Source organism: Phocoena sinus, chromosome 4 (genome assembly GCF_008692025.1).
Source record: "Phocoena sinus isolate mPhoSin1 chromosome 4, mPhoSin1.pri, whole genome shotgun sequence".
Taxonomy (NCBI): domain Eukaryota; kingdom Metazoa; phylum Chordata; class Mammalia; order Artiodactyla; family Phocoenidae; genus Phocoena; species Phocoena sinus.
This window is the reverse complement of record NC_045766.1, coordinates 40777736-40805718: the sequence shown is the minus strand read 5'-3', so window position 1 is coordinate 40805718 and position 27983 is coordinate 40777736. Positions and strand designations below refer to the sequence as shown.

Below are 27983 nucleotides of genomic sequence, written 5' to 3'. Positions count from 1 at the left end.
ACTCTTACACATTGCTGGTGGGAATGTAGAATGGCACAGCCACTTTGGAAGACAGTTTGATAGTCTCTTCCAAGCTAAACATAGTGTTACCATAAGAGCCATCAATATGTCCCTAGGTATTCAACCAATTGATGTGAAAACCTTTATCAACACAAAAACCTGCATATGGAAGTTTATAACAGATTTATTAATCATCACCAAAAGCTTGAAATAACCAAGATATGTTTTGACACATGAACGAATAAACAAAGTATGGTACACCTATACCATGGAATATTACTCAACAATAAAAATAAATGCACTAACAAGCCACAAAAGATAGAATAACATTAAAGGCATATTGCTAAGTGAAAGAAGGCAGTATGAAAGGTTACATATCATATAATATGTATATATGATATGTATATCACATGTATGACACTGGAAAAGACTAAACTATAGAGATAGTAAAATGATTAGTGGTTGCCAAGGGTATGGGGTTCATGATGAATAGGTGAAGTACAGGGGACTTTTAGGACAGTAAAACTATTCTGTATGATACTGTAATGGTGAATACAAGACATGATGCATTTGTCAAAACCCATGTAACTTTATAGCACAAAATGAACCTTAACCTAATCCATGCAAATTAAAAAAAATCATTTAGGAGGTTAGGGGATTAAACGCAGACTGTGACAAGAGATTCTAACTGTATTACAAATATATAAAAACAACCTCACTGAAGGAGGTGTGGCAGGTTTATTTAGGTCACTAAATAACTCTGGAAATGACTGCAGTCTGTAAGACTAAAGGCAAAAGGAACTGCACATAAGCACTTACTGTAATAAATAATGTTGTAATGGGCAGAGGTTAACAATTCTGATACAGCTATACATGTATACCAGAATTGAATAATTAAGTGAATGGCAGATGACAGGGACCAGGGTTTTTATTTATTTATTTTACTATTGGAGTGGGAGTTTACAGATAAACGAGGGAAGTTAGACTGATCCATGATGTAATGAATTAAGAGTTGGAGACAGTATGAACTCATGTTTAGCTTAATGTAGCTAGAGATAGTTACATATAGAAATACTTATAAATATGTGTAAATACATAGGTTAGTATAAAAGCATTTTTTTTCAGCCTGTCAGCTAAGAGGGCGTAAAAGAAATGACACACAGGAGCAACAAGCATTCCTTGTGCCTAGACATTGGTTTCTAAAACCATTCTCCAATAAATGGAAGCAGAATTTCTTGGCAAAATGGCTGATTCTAAGGTAGTAAATATACAAAATGACTCTGTAGTGCCATAATTATGGTGGCAGAGAATAAGGAAATGCGAATGTGAAGGGAGAGGGAGACAAGGGGAGAGGAGGGGTGTAGGGAAGAGGGAAGGGTAAGAGAGGAGAGGGAAGGAGGAGGAGGAAGAAGAGGAAGAGGAGGAAAAGAAAAAAGAAAATCTACATACACAAGCCCAATAGGGTTATGTCAAAGGAGCACAGGAGCTAACCAAAAGAGCTCCAAGTGACCAAAGCTAGAACAATTCAAAGAGCAAAGTAAAATAGTATTAGGTAATAACCCAAAATATAAAATAAGTACTCACGAGTCCATGTTGCTTTAAATAAATGACTGAACAAACTAGTACAGCTGTCCCTCAGAGTCTGCAGGGGATTAGTTCCAGGACCCTCCATAAGTACCAAAATTTGAGGATGCTCAAGCCCCTTATGTAAAAAGACACAGTATTTGCATATTGGACACACCCCGCTATATACTTCAAATCATCTCTAGATTACTTAAAATACCTAATATAATATAAATGCTATGTAAATAGTTGCAAATACAATGTAAATAGTTGCGGGCATTTGGCAAATTCAAGTTTTGCTTTTTTTGGAACTTACTGGAACTTTTGTCCCAAATACTTTTATTAATTGAAGTATAGTTGATTTACAATGTTAATTTCTATTGTACAGCAACTGATTCAATTATACACGTATATACACTCTTTTTTTCCCCAAATATTTTTAATCTGAGGTTGGTTAAATCAGTGGATGCAGAACCCAAAGATATGGAGGGATGACTGCAAATGGGAAAAAAGAGACACATCTCCCATATAGAGGAATTCAAAATAATTTATGTAGATATCCCACCCTCAAGAAAAAGCAGCATGACTCACTACTTCGTAGGTGTGGAGTGTGCACAGTGACTTCCTTCCAAAGTGTACATTATGCAAAGGGGAAAAATAAGAGTAACTCACAGTGGAAAAACCTGACAAACACTATCTCAGTCAGGTGACCATGACCAACATCAACAGTGATAAATCATGCTAACAGTATATACCCTTGATATGTCATGGAAATAGCACTTTGCATGTGGTCTTCCTCCCAATAACCCATAATCCCATTCTTATCATGAGAAAAACATCAGACAAACCTCAATAGTGGGGCATCCTACAAAATCTGTGCCCAGTACTCCTCAAAACTGTTAAGTTCATCAAAAAAAAGAAATTCAGAGAAATTGCCCCTGCCAAGAGGAGCCTAAGGAAACAGGACAACCAAATGTAACATGGTATCCTGGATAGGATTTCAGAAAAGAACAAGTACATTACATAAGAACTAAGGAAATCAAATCAACTATGGACTTAGCTAATAACAATATATCAATATTGGCTTATTAAGCATAACAAAGTATATAAAATGTTAAAATGTAAAATGTTAAAAACAGGAGAAGCTGGGTTTGATATACTCAGTACTATCTTCTCACTTTTTCTGAAGATCTGAAACTATTAAAAATCAAAGTCTATTTTAAAAAAGAAAAAACAGCCAAGTGTTAAATGATAGATCTCTCTCTACTGGAAATATGGGCAATTTATGATTTGTCTTTATAGTTCTCTGTGCCATACACATTTTCTAGAATAAGCTCTATGTTGCTCTAAAACATATAAGCGTAAGATTTGTTTGCTCAACTTACTTGAATACTAAACACTAGAACTGTGATTATAAATTTTAAAAGCAGATACTATTTATTGAATAATTACAACTTGTTGCATACTGATTGTGCTATGAATTTTTTTTTTTTTGCAGGACGCGGGCCTCTCACTGTTGTGGCCTCTCCCGCTGCGGAGCACAGGCTCCGGACGCACAGGCTCAGCGGCCATGGCTCAAGGGCCCAGCCACTCCACGGCATGTGGGATCCTCCCAGACCGGGGCACGAACCCCATGTCCCGTGCATTGGCAGGCAGACTCTCAACCACTGTGCCACCAGGGAAGCCCTGCTAAGAATTTTATCAATACTCCGTGAACACTACTATTCCGTTTTAAAAGAACACCACTGTGCCTTTTTAAAAGATAAGGAACTAGAGGTTCAGAAATTTTAGGCCACAGAGCTAACAGATGGCAGATAAGCTGACTTCAAACATGCTTTTATTTTTAGATAATATAGCTTCCCTAGAATTACTCGTTCACTAGTGCCATATATTATCTTAAAGTACTTCACAACAACACTATGAAGTCAGTTTTAAATAACCGTATTTATGTGAAACTGTGTTAGAAGAAAAATGTGACAGGCACCATTGCAGTGCCGACTCCACCAAAGACAAAACAAAACCTCCATCAGATAAAACAATGCGTTTAGGTCCTGATAAACCCATCATAAATTGAAAATATCATTAAGTTGAAAATGCATTTAAATACACCCAATCTATCAAACATCACAGATTAGCCTAGCCTACCTTAATGTTCATAATACTTAATTAGCCTACAGTGGACAAAATCATCTAACACAAAGCCTATTTTATAATAAAGTGTTGAACATCCCATGTAATTTAATGAACACTGTACTGAAAGTGAAAAACAGAACGGTTATATGTGTACAGAATGACCGTAAGTACCTTGACTGTTTACTCCCTCATGGCACTGGGAGCTAGGCTCTCTGCCACTGACCGATATCACAAGAGAGTATCGTACTGCATATTCCTAGCCTGGGAAAAGATCAAAATTCAAGGACTGCCCGGGTGGTCCAGTGGTTAAGACCCCGTGTTTCCACTGCAGGGAGCGTGGGTTCAATCCCTGGTCAGGGAACTAAGATCCTGCTTGCCGCGTAGCGCGGCCAAAGGAGGAAAAAGAAGAGAGAGAAAAAAAAAAAAGATAAAAATTCAAAGTATGGTTTCTATTGAATGCATGTCATTTTCACACCATGGTAAAGGTGAAAAATCCTAAGTTGAACTATCATAAGTCAGTGAGCAACTGTACAAGCAGCACTGCTACAGAAACACAGTGACTGCCAAACCTACTTCTAATAACTTTAAAATATTTAGATCTTGTTTTACCAGGAGGCATCCTCAAGCATGCCTCTTTCCTAGGCAATAAGGTGGTTCTTTCAAAATGTATCAAATCAATTATTCTCCTTACACTACTGTTAAATTCAAAGAGATATTGAGACTGATTTCTTGCCTTCATTAAGGCTCACCACCCTACTGCTCAAGCTATTTTAACATGTGACAGAATTGATAAACTGAGAATGAATAGCCTATATCTGTGTTTCTTATGATGCTATTTCATGATTCCTTAATTCACAGGCTGACTCAACTAAGGCTCGCTTATTTTTAAGAAAATTGGTCTATTTTTAGGAAAATTGGTCCCATCATGAAAATAAGCCAAGAGGAGACTGTACACATGTCCTGAACAAGGGAAATCCAAAACCTACTCAAAGAGTTACATTATCAGCATCCATGAATAAACTCAAATATATGGAGAAGAACCTGGCAAAAGGACACAGGAGCCACACTGATGGGGCACCCACTAGCCAATTCTGGGATAATGTGAGCAACAAAAGAAAAGATTAGCGAAAAGAAAACAATCTGATTTTTAAAAGTAGGCAAAGGTTTTGAACGGCCATTTTACCAGTGAAGATATACGGATAACAAATAAGCCTATGAAAAGATGCTCAACATGATAAGCCATTAGGGAAATGTAAATTAAAACCACAAAGGACACAACCAACCACCTATTAGGATGGTTTTAAAAAAATGACATCAAGTGGTGGTGAGGATGCACAGTTACTGAGATGCTGATACACTTCTGGTGGGAAAGCAAAAAGGCACGAACCACTTGGAAAACAGTTAAATATACAAATACTATAAGGATCCAACAATCGCATCCCTAGTTATTTATCCAAATAAAATGAAACCTGTATACAAATATTCAAAGCAGCTTTACTCCTAATCATCAAAACCTGGAAATTCAAATGTGCCTCGCCAGAGGAATGAATAAAATGTGGTACATCCATACAATGCAATATTATTCAAAATAAAAAGTAACAAACTCTTGATATACACCACACCTTAGATGAATCTCAAGTGTACCATGCTAAGTGAAAAAAACCACACTCAAATGGTCACACACTGTATGACTGCATTTACATATTTTGGAAAAAGCAAACCATGAGGTTAGAAAACAGATTGGAAGTTGGCAGGAGTTAAGGATGGGTGAAGGGTTTGAAAACAAAGGGAATTTAGGGGGACTGGGGAGGATGATAGCATTTTTTTGTATTTTAATTAGTGGTGATTACATGAATATACACATGTTAAAATTCAAAGAACTGTAAATCAAAGCATAAGCTTCACCATCTGTAAGTTAATGAATTTAAAAAGAAAAATCAAGTTAAAATAACAATTGCAAAGGATTAAATCCTTTAATCCCTTCAAACAGAAAACCAACTAATATAACCCAAAAACATTTGAGAACATCTGGACTAATAGACAGCATACGTCTCCTGATGCAATGCATTGAGAATTTAGCATTACGTCTGGGGAAGTCCTGCTAAAAGGGCTTAACATAAGTTTAATCAAGAGGAAAGTCAGACAAGCCTAAGCTGAGGTCACTCTATAAAACAACTGGTTTGGACTCTTCAAAAATGTCAATTACGGGCTTCCCGTAATTGGTGCAGTGGTTGAGAGTTCGCCTGCCGATGCAGGGGACACGGGTTTGTGCCCCAGTCCGGGAAGATCCCACATTCCGTGTAGCGGCTGGGCCCGTGAGCCATGGCCGCTGAGCCTGCATGTCCGGAGCCTGTGCTCCGCAGTGGGAGAGGCCACAACAGTGAGAGGCCCGCGTACGGTAAAAAAAAAAAATGTCAATTACATTAAAAAAAATCAGGAATGGATCCAGATGAAAGAAGTCTAAAGACATAAGAGAACCCAAAGCAACATACAATCTTAGATATTTATTTTTTCCATAAATTACTGAGCCCGTGCTCCACAACAAGAGAAGCCATCGCAATGAGAAGCCCACGCACCATAACGAAGAGCAGCCCCCGCTCGCCGCCACTAGAGAAAGCCCGCGTGCAGCAATGAACCAAATGCAGCCAAAAATAAAATAAATAAACTTATTTTTAAAAAAATAAAGGATGGGACTCAACATGAACACATTTACTAAAATTTTAAGAGTCATGGGAAAGCTCCTGGCACTTACTCAGAACTGATCAGAGAAGTGTGCTCTAGCACAAAGTCTGGAATTCTGGGTTCCACTGCGGCAAGGAATTAGCTTGATGCTGTTAAACATCTAACCACACAAGCAACTCTCTCCCCTCAACTGTTTCCTTGCTCATCAAGTGCCTCTTGCCAATAAAACAGCAGCTTCAAATGCAGATTTGGCCACAAAAAAATAATCAATCATACTGACTTAGAATAATTATAAATTGGGTTATAAATCAGGTTCCTGTTATTCTGATTAATACCAGCATCCTCAAGTTGTATCAACTCTGGGACATAAGCCTGGAAATTATCCTCTAAAATGATAGATTTATCAAGGCTATATAACTGTGTGCACTCTTGGCTAACAGCTTTTCTTTTAGCTATACTCCCTCATCTTGTCACAGCCTTCTTTCAACCAACAGATTTCATTACTCATAAAGACACAACATGAAAACAAGAAAGACTAAATAAGGTTAGTGAGAAATTACATTTTTCAGTGGGAAAGTCATATGACAATACTTAAATAACATTAATTCTACTTCAGAAACCTGCATGAAATTTAAATATGACACCCACATAATCACTTCAAGGACACAAAAAAGGGGGAGAGCATTTTTATTTTCATGCTTTTTAAAGTCTTGACATAGAAGAGGTAAACACAGACCACAGGTAAAAACTTTAAATATGCAGACAGAAGCCACTTTAGAAAGCACAGGCCTTTATTCAAAACTTCAGAATTAGGGAGTCTGATCTTAAAAAAAGGAAAATGTTCTATTCAGCACTTACTCAATTTCCTTATATAGTGGTATGTATAGAATTTATGAATTAGCGCTTAGTAAGTCTGATCTTGCTTACAGAAATAGGATCTTAATACTTCATTTTCAGAACACTTTAAAACCCAAGCCAATGTTTATCCTTCAAGGATGTGGAAGGCATTCCTCATTCAAATCTGATTCGTGGTTTTATAAAGCATGAAGATCATTTTCATTACTTCATCAACTATATGCTGGATTCTAATATTCTTTTTGATAGTGATGTGTTCAGTGATAGAAACTTATAAAAAGAGAATTCCTTCTTAACTTGTAAACCAAAATTTTAAAAGTAAAATCCCTGAAGTGATAGGAAGACATTTTTATGACATAAGTAGCTACTTCAGTAAGCTGCTGGCACAAGCCAAAACAACAAAGGTACAAATTGTTATTTAACCTTTAAATACTGTTTGCTACAAATCTACACATATTTTAAATATACTTTCTTCTTCAATGAAAATTAAGATAATCTCCAGCTTAACAGCTTTTGAAGATGTAAATATTACAAATAAAAAAGACAGCTTTCCTACTGAATGTCCAACGATAAACTGAACCCCAAGTTTTCTATCCCAAAGACATAAAAATGATCTAAAGTGGACTAAGTGCATGGCAAGTTCTTATTAAAAATGATTCTTCATGTGCTCTTCTACTAAAGCAATCAATATAAAAAGAATATGAAAGCTTGTTTTCTGCTTGAAGATTTAGGTAACCTCCAAGGAATCAGAACTTGTGAGCTTTTAAACCCAGAGCTATAGTATGTGAAAATACTAGTGTCTGATAAAAAAGTAAACCAATAAAATTCCATATGTAAAATGGCCTAAATATCAGTAATAATTACATTCTGCATTTTTTTATCTAAAACTTCAAAGCCATCAACCTTTATCAGTGCTTCAAGTGAACAATCAAAACAGTCAGGTTTAAAACTAAATTTCTCTTCTCTCAATATGAAGGCATAGACAGAATAGACAGTAAAAATTATTTTGTCCAACATCCTGAGCCTACGGATGTGGAAACCATCTACAACATGATCTCATTATGTCATCATCGATTCACCTTCTTCACCAGTAGCATCTTGGGAAATGTGAAGGTCTTCAAGCATCTCAGCCAGACTAATTCGAGGTGCTCCTTCATCATCTGTGTCACCTTCCACAGGAATAGTTGAATCTAAGAAAAAAAACAAAGAGGATTTCAAATACAACTATGGAAATATACAAATATACTTGTATAGGGGTCAGCAAATTAAGGAAGGGATCATGCTAGGATGCAAATGATATCAAATGTGGTACAGTAAACAACATTTTAATAAGTTTTACTGTTGTGCAAGTTTGGGATTTTTTTGGGGGGTGGTAAATGTTTACAGTAGTTTTAAAGACAAATGACAAAAGTCATTTATGGAATCAGAGTTTAAGATACCAAAATACTCATACTGGGTTAATATATTTATTTACAGAAGCTACAACTTAAATCAAATGCTCCTAATTCACCAACCTCTATAAATGTTCACATTTTTTCTAATTGCCTCATCTTCTTCAAGATCTTCAAGGAAATCTTGGTATTGCCTATAGAAGGGTAAAGAAACATTTAAGTATTTCACCTTTACCAAGAAAGTATGAAGTTAATGTTTTCTTCATCTTCAGCATTATAAGTGTGTTCCAAGTATTAAAATCTTTAAAAATAGTAACTGAAGGTCAAGTATGGATGTTAATTAAATACTAACAGGTTTTTAAAAATTCTTTTCTTTCAAAATTACATTATTAAAAAAAATACACACCTGAATATAGGTGACATTAAATATAAGACAATAACAAGACCCCTTCATACTTTACCCTCCCCCCAAAAAAATGTATGGCCAAGTTGAAATACACACTTTAAGACTATAGATGAAATAGTCAAATATGTACTTACAATATCTATTTAACATTATATACTTATATATACGTATTTTAAATTATACTATGAGACTATATTTTAGAAATATTGCTGTTTCCCACTCACATTTCATGACACAACTTTTATTTAAACTTAATGTCATCATTAAGGCCACTTTTCCAATCATCCAATAAACTTTTCTAGAACACAGTATCTTCATTTCTCCTTAAGTTGTATGAAAAACAGCATATTTGATATCTATGTGGTATTTTCTTTTTATACTAAATCATAAGTAATACTTTGCTATTTGTGATATCCACAAGGTAATTGCTCACTATATTTTCAAATGAATCATCAATAATAACACTGCAATTGTCAGGTCAGAACCCAGGAAATAATAACTAAATCTGTGTTAAATGTCATTACATCTGTTCATACTGATCCAAACAACATATTGATAAGAACAGAAAATTAATATTGAGTGCAAGGAGCAAGCATGTGGTGACTATTTCTTTATGATAAAAAAAACCCATAAAGATTTATCATAAGAATTTCCTTTGAGACAACATATAAAATATAAAGAAAGTGGGACCTTTCATCATCCGTATCCATGTTTTCTCTATCTCTTGCGAGCTCTTTCAGTTTCCAGTTTCTACGACGCTGACGTTTGGTACGGTCATAGCTCTTCTTGATTAACACCTAAAAGTAAGAGAAATATTTGCAAAGTTACAAAAAATGGGAACTAGGTAACAGGACCTCAAAATCCAACAAAATTTTTAAAATGAAAGCTTATGGGAATGCCAGGAAGACACTAAACTAATGACAGTGGTTATACCTTAAGGGAAAGGAGTAGGGATCAAGAAGTGGTGTCAAGAGAACTTTTAACATTTTTATTAATGTACTTAATATTTTATGAGAATTCATTTAGCCATTATTTGTATAACTGTTAAAATTTACTAACTGAAATTTTCCAGTGACTGAAAATTAAAATTTTTTATACCAAAAATTTCGTTTCTGGTGGTTTTTTTTCTTCCTTTACACCAAAGTTCCATTTTCAGCTACCATTCACATAAATCACTCTGAAACATTATTACAGGCAGACATTTTTCTCCCTTTCATTCCTACTAATAAGCACTTACAGAATTATATATATATATTTTCACAACTGTATATCCTAGAACAATTTAATAAAGTGTGGAATAAATGAAAATAACTTTATAATACAAAACCTATGTAAGACCATTTGATCTTCTCTTATGACCTTTTTGAAAAATACCTATTTAGAATTACACCGAAACCATGCTCCTATTTCCTAATTTATTAATTAATAAAAGCACAACTGGGTGGTGAGGAGGGGAGCCTTTCTTATACCATGACTTTATTTTTGCCCACAGCTAAAGAGATCAATGTTTATTTTAAAAGATTAAGTAAAGCAAACAGGAGATAGGGTCTTTCACATTTCACATTCACTGTTACTCAGGATTCTGATAAACTCATGTTAGAATTTAACAGATTTTTTTCAGAAGTAACATTCTTTCTCTAAGACCTAACACTGTGAAGATTATTTTCAACTACAATTATATTCAAACCTGAATGATGGTTTTAACTCTAAATGCCTTCTTAACAATACATGGAATAAGCTGAGCCTAAAAGAATGAACAGGGATAAATTCTAAAGGTCATCATTTTTAGCTGCAAATTTATTTTTACTCTAAAGATACTATCAAGTATTTTGACAGAATGAAAATTTGATTATAAGAGCAACCAAAAAACTCAATAAATCTTGGATTTTATCCACTAAGAATAATTATCTTAAATGAAGGTTTTGCTATTATACCTTAACTGCAATTTCAAAAGAAATCTCTAAATTGATTACTTTCAAAAATGTGAACTCATGCATCTTACTCATAAGAGTTACATCAATCGTCTTCAACACATGAAAAAGAGGAAAATCTAAAGCCTTACCACATCTGGGACTCTATCTGATTTCATTTTGTTGACATGCTCATCATTTAAGTTACAGTTGGCCAAATCAAACCTGAAATGAAAACAATGAAACACTTAATGACAAAAACACTTACTCTTTCCAGGTAACTTTTTATTTTATAGATGATCACCTAACAGTTCCTCCTAAGATCAAACATTTAATACGCTTTCCCACTTTAGAAGTTTTGCAGTGTACTATACAGTGAACAGCCTTCTGCAGACCTGGTAAAGATAATAATGCACTCTATCTCTCAGTTTCACATGTCATCCATTATTGCCCACCTTACTATACTCTTGTAAAAGAAGCAAAACAGACTTATATATCAGTCTAACATTAGGATTCAGTTACATGGTTCCATTCAGTTTATAGACAACAAAAACAACACACCCCTCATTCTCTAGTAAAAGGAACTGAAACCCTAAGAGCAAAAATAACGTTTAAGGCATGCTTATAAGCTCTGCATCAGAATGGACTATCCTATGCCTATAAAGACCCTTTACATATATAGCTGCCATATTTTAAAAGTGAAATATTTTAACAACAGCATATGCATAATAAAAAACTACCTGCTCCCCCCAAAAACTACAAACATAATCTAATCATACTACTTCAGGGTTCAATTACTCAAAATCATGGAATAACTATGGGTTTCTGTCCAATCAATAATTTCATTTAGTTATCAAAAATAAAGTGAGCTATATGGCTCCTAAGAACTCTTAAATTCTTTTTAAGATAAACAACTTTATTTTAGATAGCTTTGCTGGCTCCCAGAGAAAATCTGCAATGCTAGTCTGCAGTTTAAAATAATATAAAATAATACAAACCCCAACACCAGGTCTCCAGGATTTAGAAGATGTCCCAAATGAGTGCGACAAAAATACTGTTTATCTGTATTCATTTCAGATGTTTTCTGTACCCAGACTTCCCCGAGGGTATGCTTAACAGGAAAGAAAATGAACTCTTCAATAATCTATGCATACCTTAAAAAGCATCTCATAGAATAATTAAATACAATGTTGATTTTGGTTTTCTGATTTTCGTTTTAAAGACAGAAATTGTTTTATTTTCCAGATCTCTGAAACACTGTCAAAATTAACAGATTACTGAATTATGAGTACAGAAAAAGACTCATAAGTAATTCATAAAATAAATATTTTTGTTAAAATTTTATTCAAGGCTTTTATAAAACATTAACATTGTCACCTAAAAACAGACACATATGTAGAATTTTCAAAAGAAATGTTCTCACAGGGAGATGGGCCAACAAAGACTGAGCAAAAAGAATAACTAAAAAAGTAGGGGAATCTTAAATCCAGAAAATATCTTAAGCAACCCCTTGTTTTACACATAAGGTTAAAAAAAACAGCCTTCAGAGAAAATAATCTAGCAATCCCAGCAGCACCACTACCACCACAACAGAACCCAAATCTTCATCAGTTTTTTGAATGTCTACTATTTTGAGGTATAACTTTTTTTTTTAACTATTTACCATGGAAACATCATCTCAAGTTTAAACTTTTAAAGCAGAAAACCATTAATGTCCCTTTCCAACATGGAATTTTACAAGCAATTGTAACTGACATTTCCAACTTCGCGGCTGAATGAAGTATAGCACATGCCAATACCTTTTACTAACAAAAACAGAACCAAGTAAAATGGGATCAAGAGCAAAATACTAAGAATTATAGATAGAATTAAGGAATCTCAAAGAGGTGAAAAGAAGAGGTAGAGAGAGGGGAAGAAACTGAAATAACAGGTCCCAGATTTAGGAAAAAACTGGAAAAAAAAATCGAATCACCAGGGAAACACTAAATTCTAGCTAAATGCATTTTTTGAAAGCAAAGAAAGTAGCTTGTTTTTTGGGGGGGTTTTTTTACAGTACGCAGGCCTCTCACTGTTGTGGCCTCTCCCGTTGCGGAGCACAGGCTCCGGATGCGCAGGCTCAGCGGCCATGGCTCACGGGCCCAGCCACTCCGCAGCATGTGGGATCGGGGCACGAACCCGTGTCCCCTGCATCGGCAGGCGGACTCTCAACCACTGTGCCACCAGGGAAGCCCAAGAAAGTAGTTTTATATATGCCTGAGGGGAAGTGGTGGTGCTTAAATGATAAACATTTCTTTTTTTTTTTTTAATAACTTTATTAATTTGTTTTTACTTTCAGCTGTATTGGGTCTTTGTTGCTGCTCATGGGCTTTCTCTAGTTGAGGCAAGCGGACGCTACTCTTTGTTGCGGTGCGCGGGCTTCTCATTGTCTTGGCTTCTCTTGTTGCAGAGCACAGGCTCTAGAGCGCAGGCTCAGTTGCTCCGCAGCATGTGGGATCTTCCTGGGCCAGGGCTCGAACCCGTGTCCCCTGCATTGGCAGGCAGATTCTTAACCACTGTGCCACCAGGGAAACCCTAAACGTTTGTTCTTAATCATATAATCAAATTTTTTATTTTAAAAATATGAAAAGTAATTCTTCCATTCCCATTTTCTCAAGTTACTGGAAGTTATTTTTGTCTCAAGACACAATATTACCTCAATAGAAATAGCACTCAATAGAAATGAGCACTGCTACTATACAGTTTGGGGGGGCCTCTAAATACTATTTTATAGTAGAAGAAATCAGACTTACATCCTTGAAGAAACACCTGATTTCAGATATGGGGTAGGAATTATGTGATTTTGTGATTTTGGAACACCAAAATGTTGTGGTGTTGTCCCACCAAGTAAGGATGCTTTCAAAGACTAGGAAAGTCATGTCAAAAGAACAAAGGAATAGACCTATATCTATTAAAGAAATTGAGTCAATAATTAGTAATCTTCCAAAATAGAAAGCACCAGGCCCTGATGGATTCACTGGTGAATTCTAGCAAACATTTAAGGTAGAAATTATACCATTCCTCTAGAATCTTTTCCCAAAGGCAGAAACAGAGGGAATACTTCCTAACTTATTTACAAGGTCAACATTACCTTATAACCAATACCAGACAAAGACATTACAAGGAAAGCAATCTACAGACCAATCTCTCATGAACACAGATTCAAAACTCCTCAACAAAACATGAAAGAACTGTACACCATTACCAAGTGGGATTTAACCCATGTATGCAAGGCTGGTTCAACATGTGAAAATCAAATTAATGTAGCCCATTAATCAAATCAACAGGTTAAAAAGGAAAAAAAATCACATGATGATATCAATAAAGAAAAAGCATTTGACAAAATCCAGCACCCATTCATGATAAAAAAAAACCTCTCAGTAAACTAGAAATAGAGGGGAACTTCTGCTACCTGATAAAGCATATCTATTAAAAAAAACCTTAAACCTAACATTATACTTAATGGTGAGAAACTTGCAGCCTTCCCACTAAGATGAGGTACAAGGCAAGAATGTTCCCTCTCACTACTCATTTTCAATATCCTACTGGAAACCCTAGCTAATACAAAAGATAAGAAAAGGAAATGAAAGGTATATATAAATTGGAAAGGTAAAAATAAACTTATCTTTGCAGATGACATGGTCATCTACATAGAAAATGTAAATGGACCAAAGAGCTCCCGGAATACAGCAAGGTTACAGGATACAAAGTTATAAATGAAAGTCACTTTCCTATATACCAACATAAAAAAGCGGAATTTGAATTTTAAAAATACCATTTACATTAGCACCCCCCCAAAAATGAAATACTTAGGTGTATTTCATTAACAAAATATGTATAAGATCTGTATGAGGAAAACTACAAAACTCTGATGAACAAAATCAAAGAACTAAAACAGAGAGATGTTCCATGTTCATGAACAGGAAAACTCAATATTTTCAAGATGTAAGTTCTGCCCAACTTGACCTACAGATTCATGCAATTCCAATCAAAATCCCAACAAGTTTAGCCACAGAGGCGTAATATACAGCATAAGGAATATGGTCAGTAATACTGTAGTAATTTTGTATGGAGACAGATGGTAACTAGACTTATCATGGCGATCATTTCATAATGCATGAAAATATCAAATCACTTGTGTAGTACACCTGAAAATAACATACTGTTGTATGTCAACTATGTTTCAATTAAAAAAAATTTCCAGGGCTTCCCTGGTGGCGCAGTGGTTGAGAGTCCGCCTGCCGATGCAGGGGACACGGGTTCGTGCCCCGGTCTGGGAAGATCCCACATGCCGCGGAGCGGCTGGACCCGTGAGCCATGGCCGCGCATCCGGAGCCTGTGCTCCGCAACGGGAGAGGCCACAACAGTGAGAGGCCCGCGTACCGCAAAAAAAAAAAAAAAAAAAAATTTCCAATAAGGTATTTTGTGGATATTGACAACTGCTTTTAAAGTTATACCAAGACAAAAGATCCTGAACAGTCAACACAATTTTAAAGGAGAAGAACAAAGTTGTAGGACTGACACTACCCAACTTGAAGACTTAATATAATGCTACAGTAATCATGACAGTGTGGTACTGACAAAAGAATAAACAAATATTATACATCAGTGGAACAAAATAAGAGAGCCCAGAAATATACCCAAATAAATAGAGTCAACTGATCTTTGACAAGGGACCCAAATAAATACAGTCAACTGATCTTTGACAATGGAACAAAGACAGTCTTTTCAACTAATGGTGCTAGAATAATTGGACACTGACATGCAAAAAAAAAGTCAATCTGGACACAAACCTTACACCCTTCACAAAAATTAACTCAAAATGGATCACAGACCTTAGTGTACAACACACAACTATGAGAATCCTAGAAGATAACAAAGGAGAAAATCTAGCTGACCTTGGGTTTGGCAATGACTTTTTCAATACAATAACAAAGGCAGGATCCATGAAAGAATAGTTGATAACCTGGACTTCATTAAAATTAGAAACTTCTGCTTTATGAAAGACAATGTCAAGAGAATAAGATGATAAACCACACTGGGAGAAAATATTTGCAAAAAACATATCTAACAAAGGACTTTTAACCAAAATAACTCTTAAAACTCAAAAATAAGAAAACAAACAACCTGATTTAAAAATGGGCCAAAGACCTTAACAGACACCTCACCAAAAGACATACAGATGGCAAATAAGCATGAGAAAATACTCCTCATCATGTGTCATGAGGGAAATACAAATTAAAATGACAATGAGATACTACTATATACCTATTAGGAAGGCCCTACACACTGACAAATCCAAAATCCTGACATCAAATGTTGGTGAAGATGTGGAGCAACAGGAACTCTCATACATTACTGGTGGGAATGCAAGATGATACCACCACTATGGAAGACAGTTTGGCAGTTTCTTACAAAACTAAACATGCTCCTTGGTATTTACACAAAGAAGCTGAAAGCTCATGTCCACACAAAAATATGCAAAAGAATGTTTATAGCAACTTTATTGATAACTGCCAAAACTTGGAAGCAACCAATATGTTCTTCAGTAGGTGAATGAGTAAACTGTGGTACATCAAAACAATATTATTTGGCACTTAAAAAAAAAAGAGCTATTAAGCCATGAAAATACATGGAGAAAATTTAAATGCACATTACTAAGTGAAAGAAGCCAATATGAAAAGACTGTATGAGTCCAATTATATGACATTCTGGAAAAGGCAAAACTATACAGACAGTATTAAAAAAAAAAAAAATCAGTGATTGCCAGGGGTTAGGAGTGAGGGAAGGATGAAAAGGCAGAGCACGGAGGATTTTAAGGGCAGTGAAAATATCTGGCATGATACTACAATGATGGATACATGTCACTATACGTTTGTCCAAACCCATAGAAAGTACAATACCAAGAGAGAATCCTAATGTAAAATATGGACAATGGGTGATTATAATGTGTCAATGTAGATTCATCAATTGTAACAAATGTACCACTCTTTTGGCAGGAGAAGGGCATTTGATAATGGTGGAGGCTATGCGTGTGTGGAGGCAAGGAGTATACAGGAAATCTTTTACCTCCTCCTAATTTTGCTGCAAACCTAAAAGTGCTCTAAAAACAGTAAGTCATTAAAAAATATTTTTTTGAAGGAAATAGAAACTATTCTGAAGGGGCTCCTACTGGCTACATTTGAGGCCATCTGAGAGGGAGGGAGGGAGGAGGGAGGGAGGGAGGGAGGGAGGGAGGAGGGAGGGTAGTAGCAAAGGGAAAAAATTCTTAAATTACAATGGAGACACCTGGCTATCAGATAAACAGCCAAACATTACTTGCCTCTTGATATATCATAAAAGGTACATAGCATCACCTCTGAAATGTTCTGCCAAAAAAAAATTAACCTAAACTTAAATAGGACTTTAGATCCATTTTCCAGTTTAAAGGAAATATAAGAGATTACGAAGCAAGTTAAATGACATCATGAGGGGCTTCCCTGGTGGCGCAGTGGTTGAAAATCTGCCTGCTAATGCAGGGGACATGGGTTCAAGCCCTGGTCTGGGAGGATCCCACATGCCGCGGAATAACTGGGCCCGTGAGCCACAACTACTGAGGCTGCGCGTCTGGAGCTTGTGCTCCGCAATGAGAGAGGTCGCGGCAGTGAGAGGCCCACACACCACGATGAAGAGTGGCCCCCGCTCGCCGCAACTGGAGAAAGCCCTCGCACAGAAACGAAGACCCAACACAGCCAAAAATAAATAAATAAATTTTTTTAAAAAATGACATCATAAGGAAACAATAACACTAGATCCACAAGATAAATAAATGCCCTAGTTGCATTAGGAAGTTGGTATCATAAAAAAATGAATGAGAAAAAAATGGGGGGGGCTGTTATTAAATATTTAAAAGGTACAATATTCACATTCAATATACAGTCCCCAACTAAACACTGGTTTGAATGAACCATAAAAGGCACTTTGGGACAAATAAGGAAATCTGGCAAACTATGCAGTTTATATGTATGATAGTACTTTGATTATACAGAAAATGTTTCTATGTTTTAGAGATGATTATTGAAGTATTCAGTAATTAGTGATTATATATATATATTTAATTGAACATGTTTGAAATTTTTTAAAAAGCAAAAGAGGGTTAAGCTTGTCATTTGGTCCTTCTGTACAAAAGGAAAGGAAATGCTTTTTCATAATAATATTTTTTTAATTTTTCCAATATTAAAGAGGAAAAGTTAACTTACTAGATAGTATAAGTCTGACAGTTTTCACCACAATGACCACATGTTAAAAGCAAATGTTATACAAACACACAATGCATTTTTAACTGAATGTGCTGTTAGCTTATTTGGAACCACATTTTGGGATTACCAACAAATTTTTAAAAACAAAGATACAAAAAAAAAAGAGAGAGATAGTGAAACTAAAACAGTAAGTTGGGGGTTAGGGGGAGGTAAGCAGGATGGAACTTACCTTTTTTGATATCATTCCAGCACCTGCATTGCGTTTTAGATCTCGGACTATGCTGCATTCCATAACAATAAACTCCTCTAGCTGTTTGGGATGGCATAAACTATTGAAAGGGTGACTCCAAAAAGTGTTGCCATCAATATCTGCAACTAAGAATAAACAAAGAACATTAAAGAACAAAAGAACTGAAGTATTTCAAAAGCCATTAAATGCAGTCCCAGGTGAACGACCAGAGCGTCCGAGCCCGCCTCCAGGGTTTCAGCAGCAGCAACCCAGCAGGCAGATTTCAGACACTCAGACTCCACCTATACTTTCATCTACAATGGCGGCCCCAAAAGTCATGTGGCTGACAGGGTCTTGGTGCTCTGGCCAGGTGTCAGGTCTGTGACTCTGACGTAGGAGAGCCAGGTTCAGGACATTGGTCCAGCAGAAACCTCCCGACTCCACGTAATATCAAAAGGCTTTGAAAACTCTCCCAGAGGTCTCCATCTCAACGCTAAGACCCAGCTCAACTCAACGACCAGCAAGCTACAGTGCTGGACACCCAATGCCAAACAACTAGCAAGACAGGAACACAACCCCACCCATTAGCAGAGAGGCTGCCTAAAACCATAATAAGGTAACAGGCACCCCAAAACACACCCCACACACAGTACTGCCCACCAGAAGGACAATACCCAGCCTCGTCCACCAGAACACAGGCACCAGTACCCTGCACCAGGAAGCCTACACAACCCACTGGACCAACCTCAGCCACTGGGGGCAGACACCAAAAACCGGGAACTACAAACCTGCAGCTTGCGAAAAGGAGACCCCAAACACAGTAAGTTAAGCAAAATGAGAAGACAGAGAAACACACAGCAGATGAAAGAGCAAGATAAAAATCCACCAGACCAAACAAATGAAGACGAAATAGGCAGTCTGCCTGAGTAAAAAATTCAGAATAATGATAGTAAAGATGATCCAAAATCTTGGAAACAGAATGAAGAAAATACAAGAAATGTTTAACAAGGACCCAGAAGAACTAAAGAACAAACAAACAATGATGAACAACACAATAAATGAAATTAAAAATTCTCTACAAGGCATCAATAGCAGAAAAACTGAGGCATAAGAACAGATAAGTGACCTGGAAGATAAAATAGTGAAAATAACTACTGCAGAGCAGAATAAAGAAAAAAGAATGAAAAGAATTGAGGACAGGCTCAGAGACCTCTGGGACATTAAACACACCAACATTCGAATTATAGGGGTTCCAGAAGAAGAAGAGAAAAAGAAAGCGACTGAGAAAATATTCGAAGAGATTATAGTTGAAAACTTCCCTAATATGGGAAAAGAAATAGTTAATCAAGTCCAGGAAATGCAGAGGGTCCCATACAGGATAAATCCAAGGAGAGACATGCCAAGACACATATTAATCAAACTATCAAAAATTAAATACAAAGAAAAAACATTAATAGCACCAAGGGAAAAACAACAAATAACATTCAAAATCCTCATAAGGTTAACAGCTGATCTTTCAGCAGAAACTCTGCAAGCCAGAAGGGAGTGGCAGGACATATTTTAAGTGATGAAAGGGAAAAACCTACAACCAAGATTACTATACCCAGGAAGGATCTCAGATTCCATGCAGAAATTAAAACCTTTACAGACAAGCAAAAGCTAAGAGAATTCAGCACCACCAAACCAGCTTTACAAAAAACGCTAAGGAACTTCTCTGTACAGGAAACACAAGAGAATGAAAAGACCTTCAATAACAAACCCAAAACAATTAAGAAAATGGCAACAGAAACATACATATCAATAATTAACTTAAATGTAAATGGATTAAATGCTCCAACCAAAAGACATACACTTGCTGAATGGATACAAAAACAAGACCAATATATATGCTGTCTACAAGAGACCCACTTCAGACCTAGGGACACATACAGACTGAAAGTGAGAGGATGGAAAAAGATATTCCATGCAAATGGGAAACCAAAAGAAAGCCGGAGTAACAATTCTTATATCACATAAAATAGACTTTAAAATAAAGACTATTACAAGAGACAAAGAAGGACACTACATAATGATCAAGGGATCAATCCAAGAAGAAGATATAACAATTGTAAACATTTATGTACCCAATGAAGGAGCACTGCAATACATAAGGCAAATGCTAACAGCCATAAAAGGGGAAATCGACAGTAACACAATCACAGTAGGGGACTTTAAAACCTCGCTTTCACCAATGGACAGCACACGCAAAATAAAAATAAATAAGGAGACACAAGCTTTAAATAATACATTAAACAAGATGGATTTCATTGATATTTATAGGACATTCCATCCAAAACAACTGAATACACATTCGTCTCAAGTGCTCACAGAACATTCTCCAGGATAGATCATACCTTGGGTCACAAATCAAGCCTTGGTAAATTTAAGAAAACTGAAATTATATCAAGTATCTTTTCTGACCACAATGCTATGAGACTAGATGTCAATTACAGGAAAAAATCTGTAAAACATACAAACACATGGAAGCTAGACAATACACTACTTAATAACCAAGAGATCACTGAAGAAATCAAAGAGGAAATCAAAAAATACCTACAAACAAATGACAATTAAAACATGACAACCCCAAACCTATAGGATGCAGCAAAAGAAGTTCTAAGAGGGAAGTTTACAGCAATACAATCCTACCTTAAGAAACAAGAAACATCTCAAACAAACTAACATTACACTTAAAGCAATTAGAGAAAGAAGAACAAAAAAACCACAAAGTTAGCGGAAGGAACAAAATCATAAAGATCACATCAGAAATAAATGAAAAAGAAATGAAGGAAACGATAGCAAACATCAGCTGGTTCTTTGAAGAGATAAAGAAAACTGATAAACCATTACCCAGACACATCAAGAAAAAAAGGAAGAAGACTCAAACAACAGAATTAGAAATGAAAAAGGAGAAGTAACAACTGACACTGCAGAAATGCAAAGGACCATGAGAGATTACTGCAAGCAACTATATGCCAATAAAATGGACAACCTGGAAGAAATGGACAAATTCTTAGAAATGCACAACCTTCCAAGACTGAACCAGGAAGAAATAGAAAATATGAACAGACCAATCACAAGCACTGAAATTGAAACCTGATTAAAAATCTTCCAACAAACAAAAGCCCAGGACCAGATGGCTTCACAGGCGAATTCTATCAAACATATAGAGAAGGGCTAACACCCATCCTTCTCAAACTCTTCCAAAATACAGCACAGGGAGGAACACACCCAAACTCATTCTACGAGGCCAACATCACCCTGATACCAAAACCAGACAAAGGTGTCACAAAAGAAGAAAACTAGAGGCAGATATCACTGATGAACACAGATGCAGAAATCTTCAACAAAATACTAGCAAACAGAACCCAACAGCACATTAAAAGGATCATACATCATGATCAAGTGGGGTTTATCCCAGGAATGCAAGGATTCTTCAGTATACGCAGACCAATCAATGTGATACACCATATTAACAAACTGAAGGATAAAAACCATATGATCATCTCAATCAATACAGAGAAAGCTTTCAACAAAATTCAACACCCATTTATGATAAAAACCCTGCAGAAAGTAGGCATAGAGGGAACTTTCCTCAACATAATAAAGGCCATATATGACAAACCCACAGCCAACATCGTGCTCAATGGTGAAAAACTGAAAGCATTTCCACTAAGATCAGGAACAAGACAAGGTTGCCAACTCTCACCACTATAATTCAACATAGTTTTGGAAGTTTTAGCCATAGCAATCAGGGAAGAAAAAGAAACAAAAGGATTCCAAAAAGGAAAGAAGTAAAGTTGTCACTCTTTGCAGATGACATGATACTATACATACAGAATCCTAAAGATGCTACCAGAAAACTACTAGAGCTAATCAACGAATTTGGTAAAGTAGCAGGACACAAAATTAATGCACAGAAATCTCTGGCATTCCAATACACTAATGACAAAAAATCTGAAAGTGAAATTAAGAAAACACTCCCATTTACCACTGCAACAAAAAGAATAAAATATCTAGGAATAAACCTACCTAAGGAGACAAAAGACCTGTATGCAGAAAATTATAAGACACTGATGAAAGAAATTAAAGATGATACAAATAGATGGAGAGATATACCATGTTCTTGGATTGGAAGAATCAACATTGTGAAAATGACTATACTACCCAAAGCAACCTACAGATTCAATGCAATCCCTATCAAACTAGCACTGGAATTTTTCACAGAACTAGAACAAAAAATTTCACAATTTGTATGGAAATGCAAAAGACCCTGAATAGCCAAAGCAATCTTGAGAAAGAAAAATGGAGCTGGAGGAATCAGGCTCCCTGACTTCAGACTATACTACAAAGCTACAGTAATCAAGACAGTATGGTACTGGCACAAAAACAGAAATATAGATCAATGGAACAGGATAGGAAGCCCAGAGATAAACCCACACACATATGGTCACCTTATCTTTGGTAAAGGTGGCAAGAATATACAATGGAGAAAAGACATCACCTTTAATAACTGGTGCTGGGAAAACTGGACAGGTACATGTAAAAATATGAAATTAGAACACTGCCTAACACCATACACAAAAATAAACTCAAAATGGATTAAAGACCTAAATTGAAGGCCGGACACTATCAAACTCTTAGAGGAAAACATAGGCAGAACACTCTATGACATAAATCACAGCAAGATCCTTTTTGACCCACCTCCTACAGAAAGGGAAATAACAACAAAAATAAACAAATGGGACCTAATTAAACTTAAACGCTTTTGCACAGCAAAGGAAACCATAAACAAGACCAAAAGATAACCCTCAGAATGGGAAGTATTTGCCAACAAAGCAACTGACAAAGGATTAATCTCCAAAATATACATTCAGCTCATGCAGCTCAATATCAAAAAAAAAACCACCCAATCCAGAAATGGGCAGAAGACCTAAATAGACATTTCTCCAAAGAAGATATACAGATTGCCAACAAACACATGAAAGGATGCTCAACATCACTAATCATTAGAGAAATGCAAATCAAAACTACAATGAGGTATCATTTCACACCGGTCAGAATGGCCATCATCAAAACATCTACAAACAATAAATGCTGGAGAGGGTGTGGAGAAAAGGGAACCCTCTTGCACTGTTGCTCGGAATGTAAATTGATAAAGCCACTATGGAGAACAGTATGGAGGTTCCTTAAAAAACTAAAAATAGGGCTTCCCTGGTGGCGCAGTGGTTGAGAGTCCGCCTGCCGATGCAGGGGACACGGGTTCGTGCCCCGGTCCGGGAGGATCCCACATGCCGCGGAGCGGCTGGGCCCGTGAGCCATGGCTGCTGGGCCTGCGCGTCTGGAGCCTGTGCTCCGCAGCGGGAGAGGCCACAGCAGTGAGAGGCCCGCGTACCGCAAAAAAAAAAAAAAAAAAAACTAAAAATAGAACTACATATGACCCAGCAATCCCACTACTGGGCATATACCCTGAGAAAACCATAATTCAAAGAGTCACGTACCACAGTGTTCATGTCAGCACTCTTTACAATAGCCAGGACATGGAAGCAATCTTAGTGTCCATCAACAGATGAATGGATAAAGATGTGGCACATATATACATTGGAATATTACTCAGCCATAAAAAGAAACGAAATAGTTACTTGTAGTGAGGTGGATGGACCTAGAGACTCTCATACAGAGTGAAGTAAGTCAGAAAGAGAAAAAGAAACACCGTATGCTAACACATATATATGGAATCTAAAAAAAAAACGGTCCTGAAGAACCTAGGAGCAGGACAGGAATAAAGATGCAGACATAGAGAATGGACTTGAGGACACGGGGAGGGGGACGGTAAGCTGGGATGAAGTGAGAGAGTGCCATGGACATATATACACTACCAAATGTAAAATAAATAGCTAGTGGGAAGCAGCCACATAGCACAGGGAGATCAGCTCAGTGCTTTGTGACCACATAGAGTGGTGGGATAGGGAGGGTGTGAGGGAGATGCAAGAGGGAGGAGACACAGGGATATATGTATATGTATAGCTGATTCAGTTTGTTATAAAGCAGAAACTAACACACCATTGTAAAGCAATTATACTCTAAATGGAATACAACTAATAAAAATTTAAAAGTTCACAGAAATCTTTCTTCAAACAAAAAAATACAAGGATAACTTATTAAAAGCTTTAAAAATTCCAGTATTTTAAAAAACTGTATGGTAAAAATTTTAACCACTGTATAGTACTTTTTTAAAACAACGTTACTAAGAATGCTTGATAAAATTAACAACATTAACAAATTATTACTACTTGCTGGAGAGAACTGTCAAGGCAAATAGCTTCGAAAACTTACCTTGTAGGGTATTTGGATCTATGAGATGGATGACGCTGGTTACTCGAATACACACACAAATCTGATTCATGTTTCCCAGGCTTTGTGCCAGTTTTGGAGACAGACAAACAACATTATCCTAGGCATAAGAACTAACATTTAGTATGAAGGAAATCCTAAGTAACAGTCTCCAGTAAACAATCATCAATGTAAAGCTGATCCAAGCGCATTTGCCCAAACCAAAATGTCATTTTTAATTCTATGTATCAACAAAGGGCCTAAAAAACAGAATCAGACCTTAAAGAAACAGAAAATAAGCTACACCTTCTTAAGATGGGAATATCTGTCTTAATAAAAATGCTTTAAAAAATATTTTCCAGATCCTTCACCAAACTATTTTGTTTCAATTTTATTAGTGTGAACGCCTGCTTTTTACTCTATGTTAATATAGTTTACATTCCAAGCAAAGTATTATAAACACCAGAAGGAGAGTGATTTTCTAATCTATTTGTGCCTTCATTTAATCTCTATAAAAATTAATTTCAGGGACTTCCCTGGTGGCACAGTGGTTAAGAATCCACCTACCAATGCAGGGGACACGGGTTTGACCCCTAGTCCGCAAAGGTCCCACATGCCACGGAGCAACTAAGCCTGTGCACCACAACCTGTACTCTAGGGCCTGCATTCCACAACTACTGAAGCCCGTGCCCAGAGCCCATGCTCTGCAACAAGAGAAGCCACTGCAATGAAAAGCCTACACACTGCAACGAAGAGCAGCCCCCGTTCGCCGCAACTAGAGAAAGCCCTCATGCAGCAATGAGGACCCTACACAGCTAAAAATAATTTTTTAAAAAAAATAACCATTATTAAAAAAAAATTAATTTCAGAGGAGCCACGTGTTCCTCCTTCTTGTCTACATGTACCAATATGAAATCAAAGATCTAACGCCCCCTTAAAAGCACATATGCCTATGTGTGCATCAGGAAGTATTACCACCAATGTGGTTTACTGTTTTTAAGCTGTTATTGAAATATAAAAAGGATCTGGGTTATATTTTAAGCTTTATCTATTCACAAGCCTCCCCCACTGAAGGAACATTCTGTGCCTCCCTAATGGTACCTAGTTCAGTCCTTTTCCTTTTTTTTTTTTTTAACTTAGTAAGTCTCCAAAGATTAATGAAAAAACTTCTTTACACTGTGTATTTATCCAGATACCTGTATGAGTCTCTCAAAGCACTTAATACACATGGCCTAAATATGCCCTCACACCTAGATTCATATTTCTCCAGTTTTGCACCAGGAAAATGTTCACCGTTTTAAACTAGGAGTCTGCAAATAAGATCCTCAGGCCAAATTTTTGTAAATAAAGTTTTGCTGGAACACAGCCTCAGTCCTTCATTTACCTATTATCTATGGCTACTTTTGTGCAACAACAGCACAGCTGAGTAATTGCAAAACCGATTATATAGCCTAAAAGCTGAAAATATTTACTATCTGGCTCTTTACAGAAAAAATTTGCTGACTCGGTTTTAAGCCATCATTTCATCCCTGGTACTGTGCTACACCATAAATTAGTGATAACTTTAAAGCCTCAGAGTCACAGACCTAGACACAAATCCTGGCTTCATCATTTTGTAGTTATGTAACTTTGGGCAAGTCATCTAACCTCCCCAAGCTTCAACTTCCTCATCTTCAAATGATGATATGACTTACTCCCGTTGTTATGAGACTTGAAGAGGTGAAATATACTTATAATAATAAGTATAAGAGATAATAACTTTATGTAGAATGCTCACAATAAATTATGGCATTTATTATTAGTGATTTAAACATGGACATGCAAGTTCCTATGTGGCAGAGACCTCTAGTACTTAATCCTTAACACACAGCCTTCTATACAATAGATCCTCAATAACTATTTGTTGAATTTTAATTCATTTATATTTTTGAAGCAGAGTTTTACCTTAGTACAATTAATGAAATGATAATCTATGTCTTAAGTGTTATTCAGATTATATTTTTAAAATCACAAGGATTTCCCTGGTGGTGAAGTGATTAAGAATCCACCTGCCAATGCAGGCAACATGGGTTCGAGCCCTGGTCCGGGAAGATCCCACATGCTGCGGAGCAGCTAATCCCGTGTGCCACAACTACTGAAGCCTGCGTGCCTAGAGTCCATGCTCCACAACAAGAGAAGCCACCGCCATGAGAAGCTCGTGCACCGCAACGAAGAGCTGCCCCCCCGCTCGCTGCAACTAGAGAAAGCCCACGTGCAGCAACGGAGACCCAACACAGCCAAAAATAAATAAATTAATTTTTTTTAAAAATCACAAAAATAATTCTGTGATCTCCTTTCCACAATACTGTTTAATTTTATCATGCCAAAATCCAGTTTGCATATATTCCACAAAGTGGTTCACTGATAATTATTTTAAAGTAATTTCCTATATTCAAAGTTTCACAGAACTGTTAAGTGTCCACTAGGACTGCAAAGTTTAAGGAATTCGCACCATAAAAACTGCAACCAGGCCTTTTAATTAGTACACCAAAAATTTATAATTTTAAGCATGATTACTTTTAAACATCTTTTTAACATGGCTGAAATGTGTCAGCAACCATTAAGAAGGAAGTTTTCTAAATGTTTAACCAATCCCAGAAGGAAACCAGGACCTAATAATTACATATAAACCGATTAAGAAGGACATGGATTAAGCTGGGCTTCCCTGGTGGCGCAGTGGTTGACAGTCCACCTGCCGATCCAGGGGACACGGATTCATGCCCCTGTCTGGGAAGATCCCACATGCTGCGGAGCGGCTGGGCCCGTGAGCCATGGCCACTGAGCCTGCGCGTCCGGAGCCTGTGCTCCGCAACGGGAGAGGCCACAACAGTGAGAGGTCCGCGTACCGCAAAAAAAAAAAAAAAAAAAAAAGAAAGAAGGACATGGATTAATTAAATGAGAAAAAGTACCTTGCATATTGGAACAATTTCCACAGAAAAAGTGCTTTTGTAATTGTATGTGTTACTATGGACATCCTGAGAGATCAGTCTCTGTGAGGCTTTGTATCTGTTAAGAGAAAAAGTTAATCATATAAAAAAAGAAAGGTCCTTACTTGTAACAAGTCTCGAGAATATAAATTTTCATCAAAACAAATCATTACTGTCCAAGGTCTGAAACAGCAGATGCCTG

At 36.6% G+C, this 27983-nt stretch overlaps 1 protein-coding gene across 2 annotated transcripts in view; it reads right to left on the bottom strand.

Moving 5' to 3' along the window:
• The window catches only part of NMD3 (NMD3 ribosome export adaptor), a 77009-nt gene that overhangs the window by 28480 nt on the left and 20546 nt on the right, over nt 1–27983 (bottom strand). Inside the window, exons 9-16 of one of the 2 annotated variants that reach the window (XR_004349730.1) lie at nt 27764–27860; nt 24819–24936; nt 18444–18589; nt 11939–12051; nt 11093–11165; nt 9721–9827; nt 8748–8818; nt 8313–8423 (exon numbers count right to left, since the gene is read on the bottom strand). Coding sequence is in view for 1 of the 2 variants with exons in the window: in XM_032630868.1 (XP_032486759.1) it covers nt 8293–8423; nt 8748–8818; nt 9721–9827; nt 11093–11165; nt 11939–12051; nt 18444–18589; nt 24819–24936; nt 27764–27860 (856 nt within the window). In the remaining variant the exon portion in view is untranslated. Of the gene's footprint in view, nt 1–7048; nt 8424–8747; nt 8819–9720; nt 9828–11092; nt 11166–11938; nt 12052–18443; nt 18590–24818; nt 24937–27763; nt 27861–27983 lie in introns of those variants that run through there. The other variant, XM_032630868.1, reaches the window with a different exon arrangement.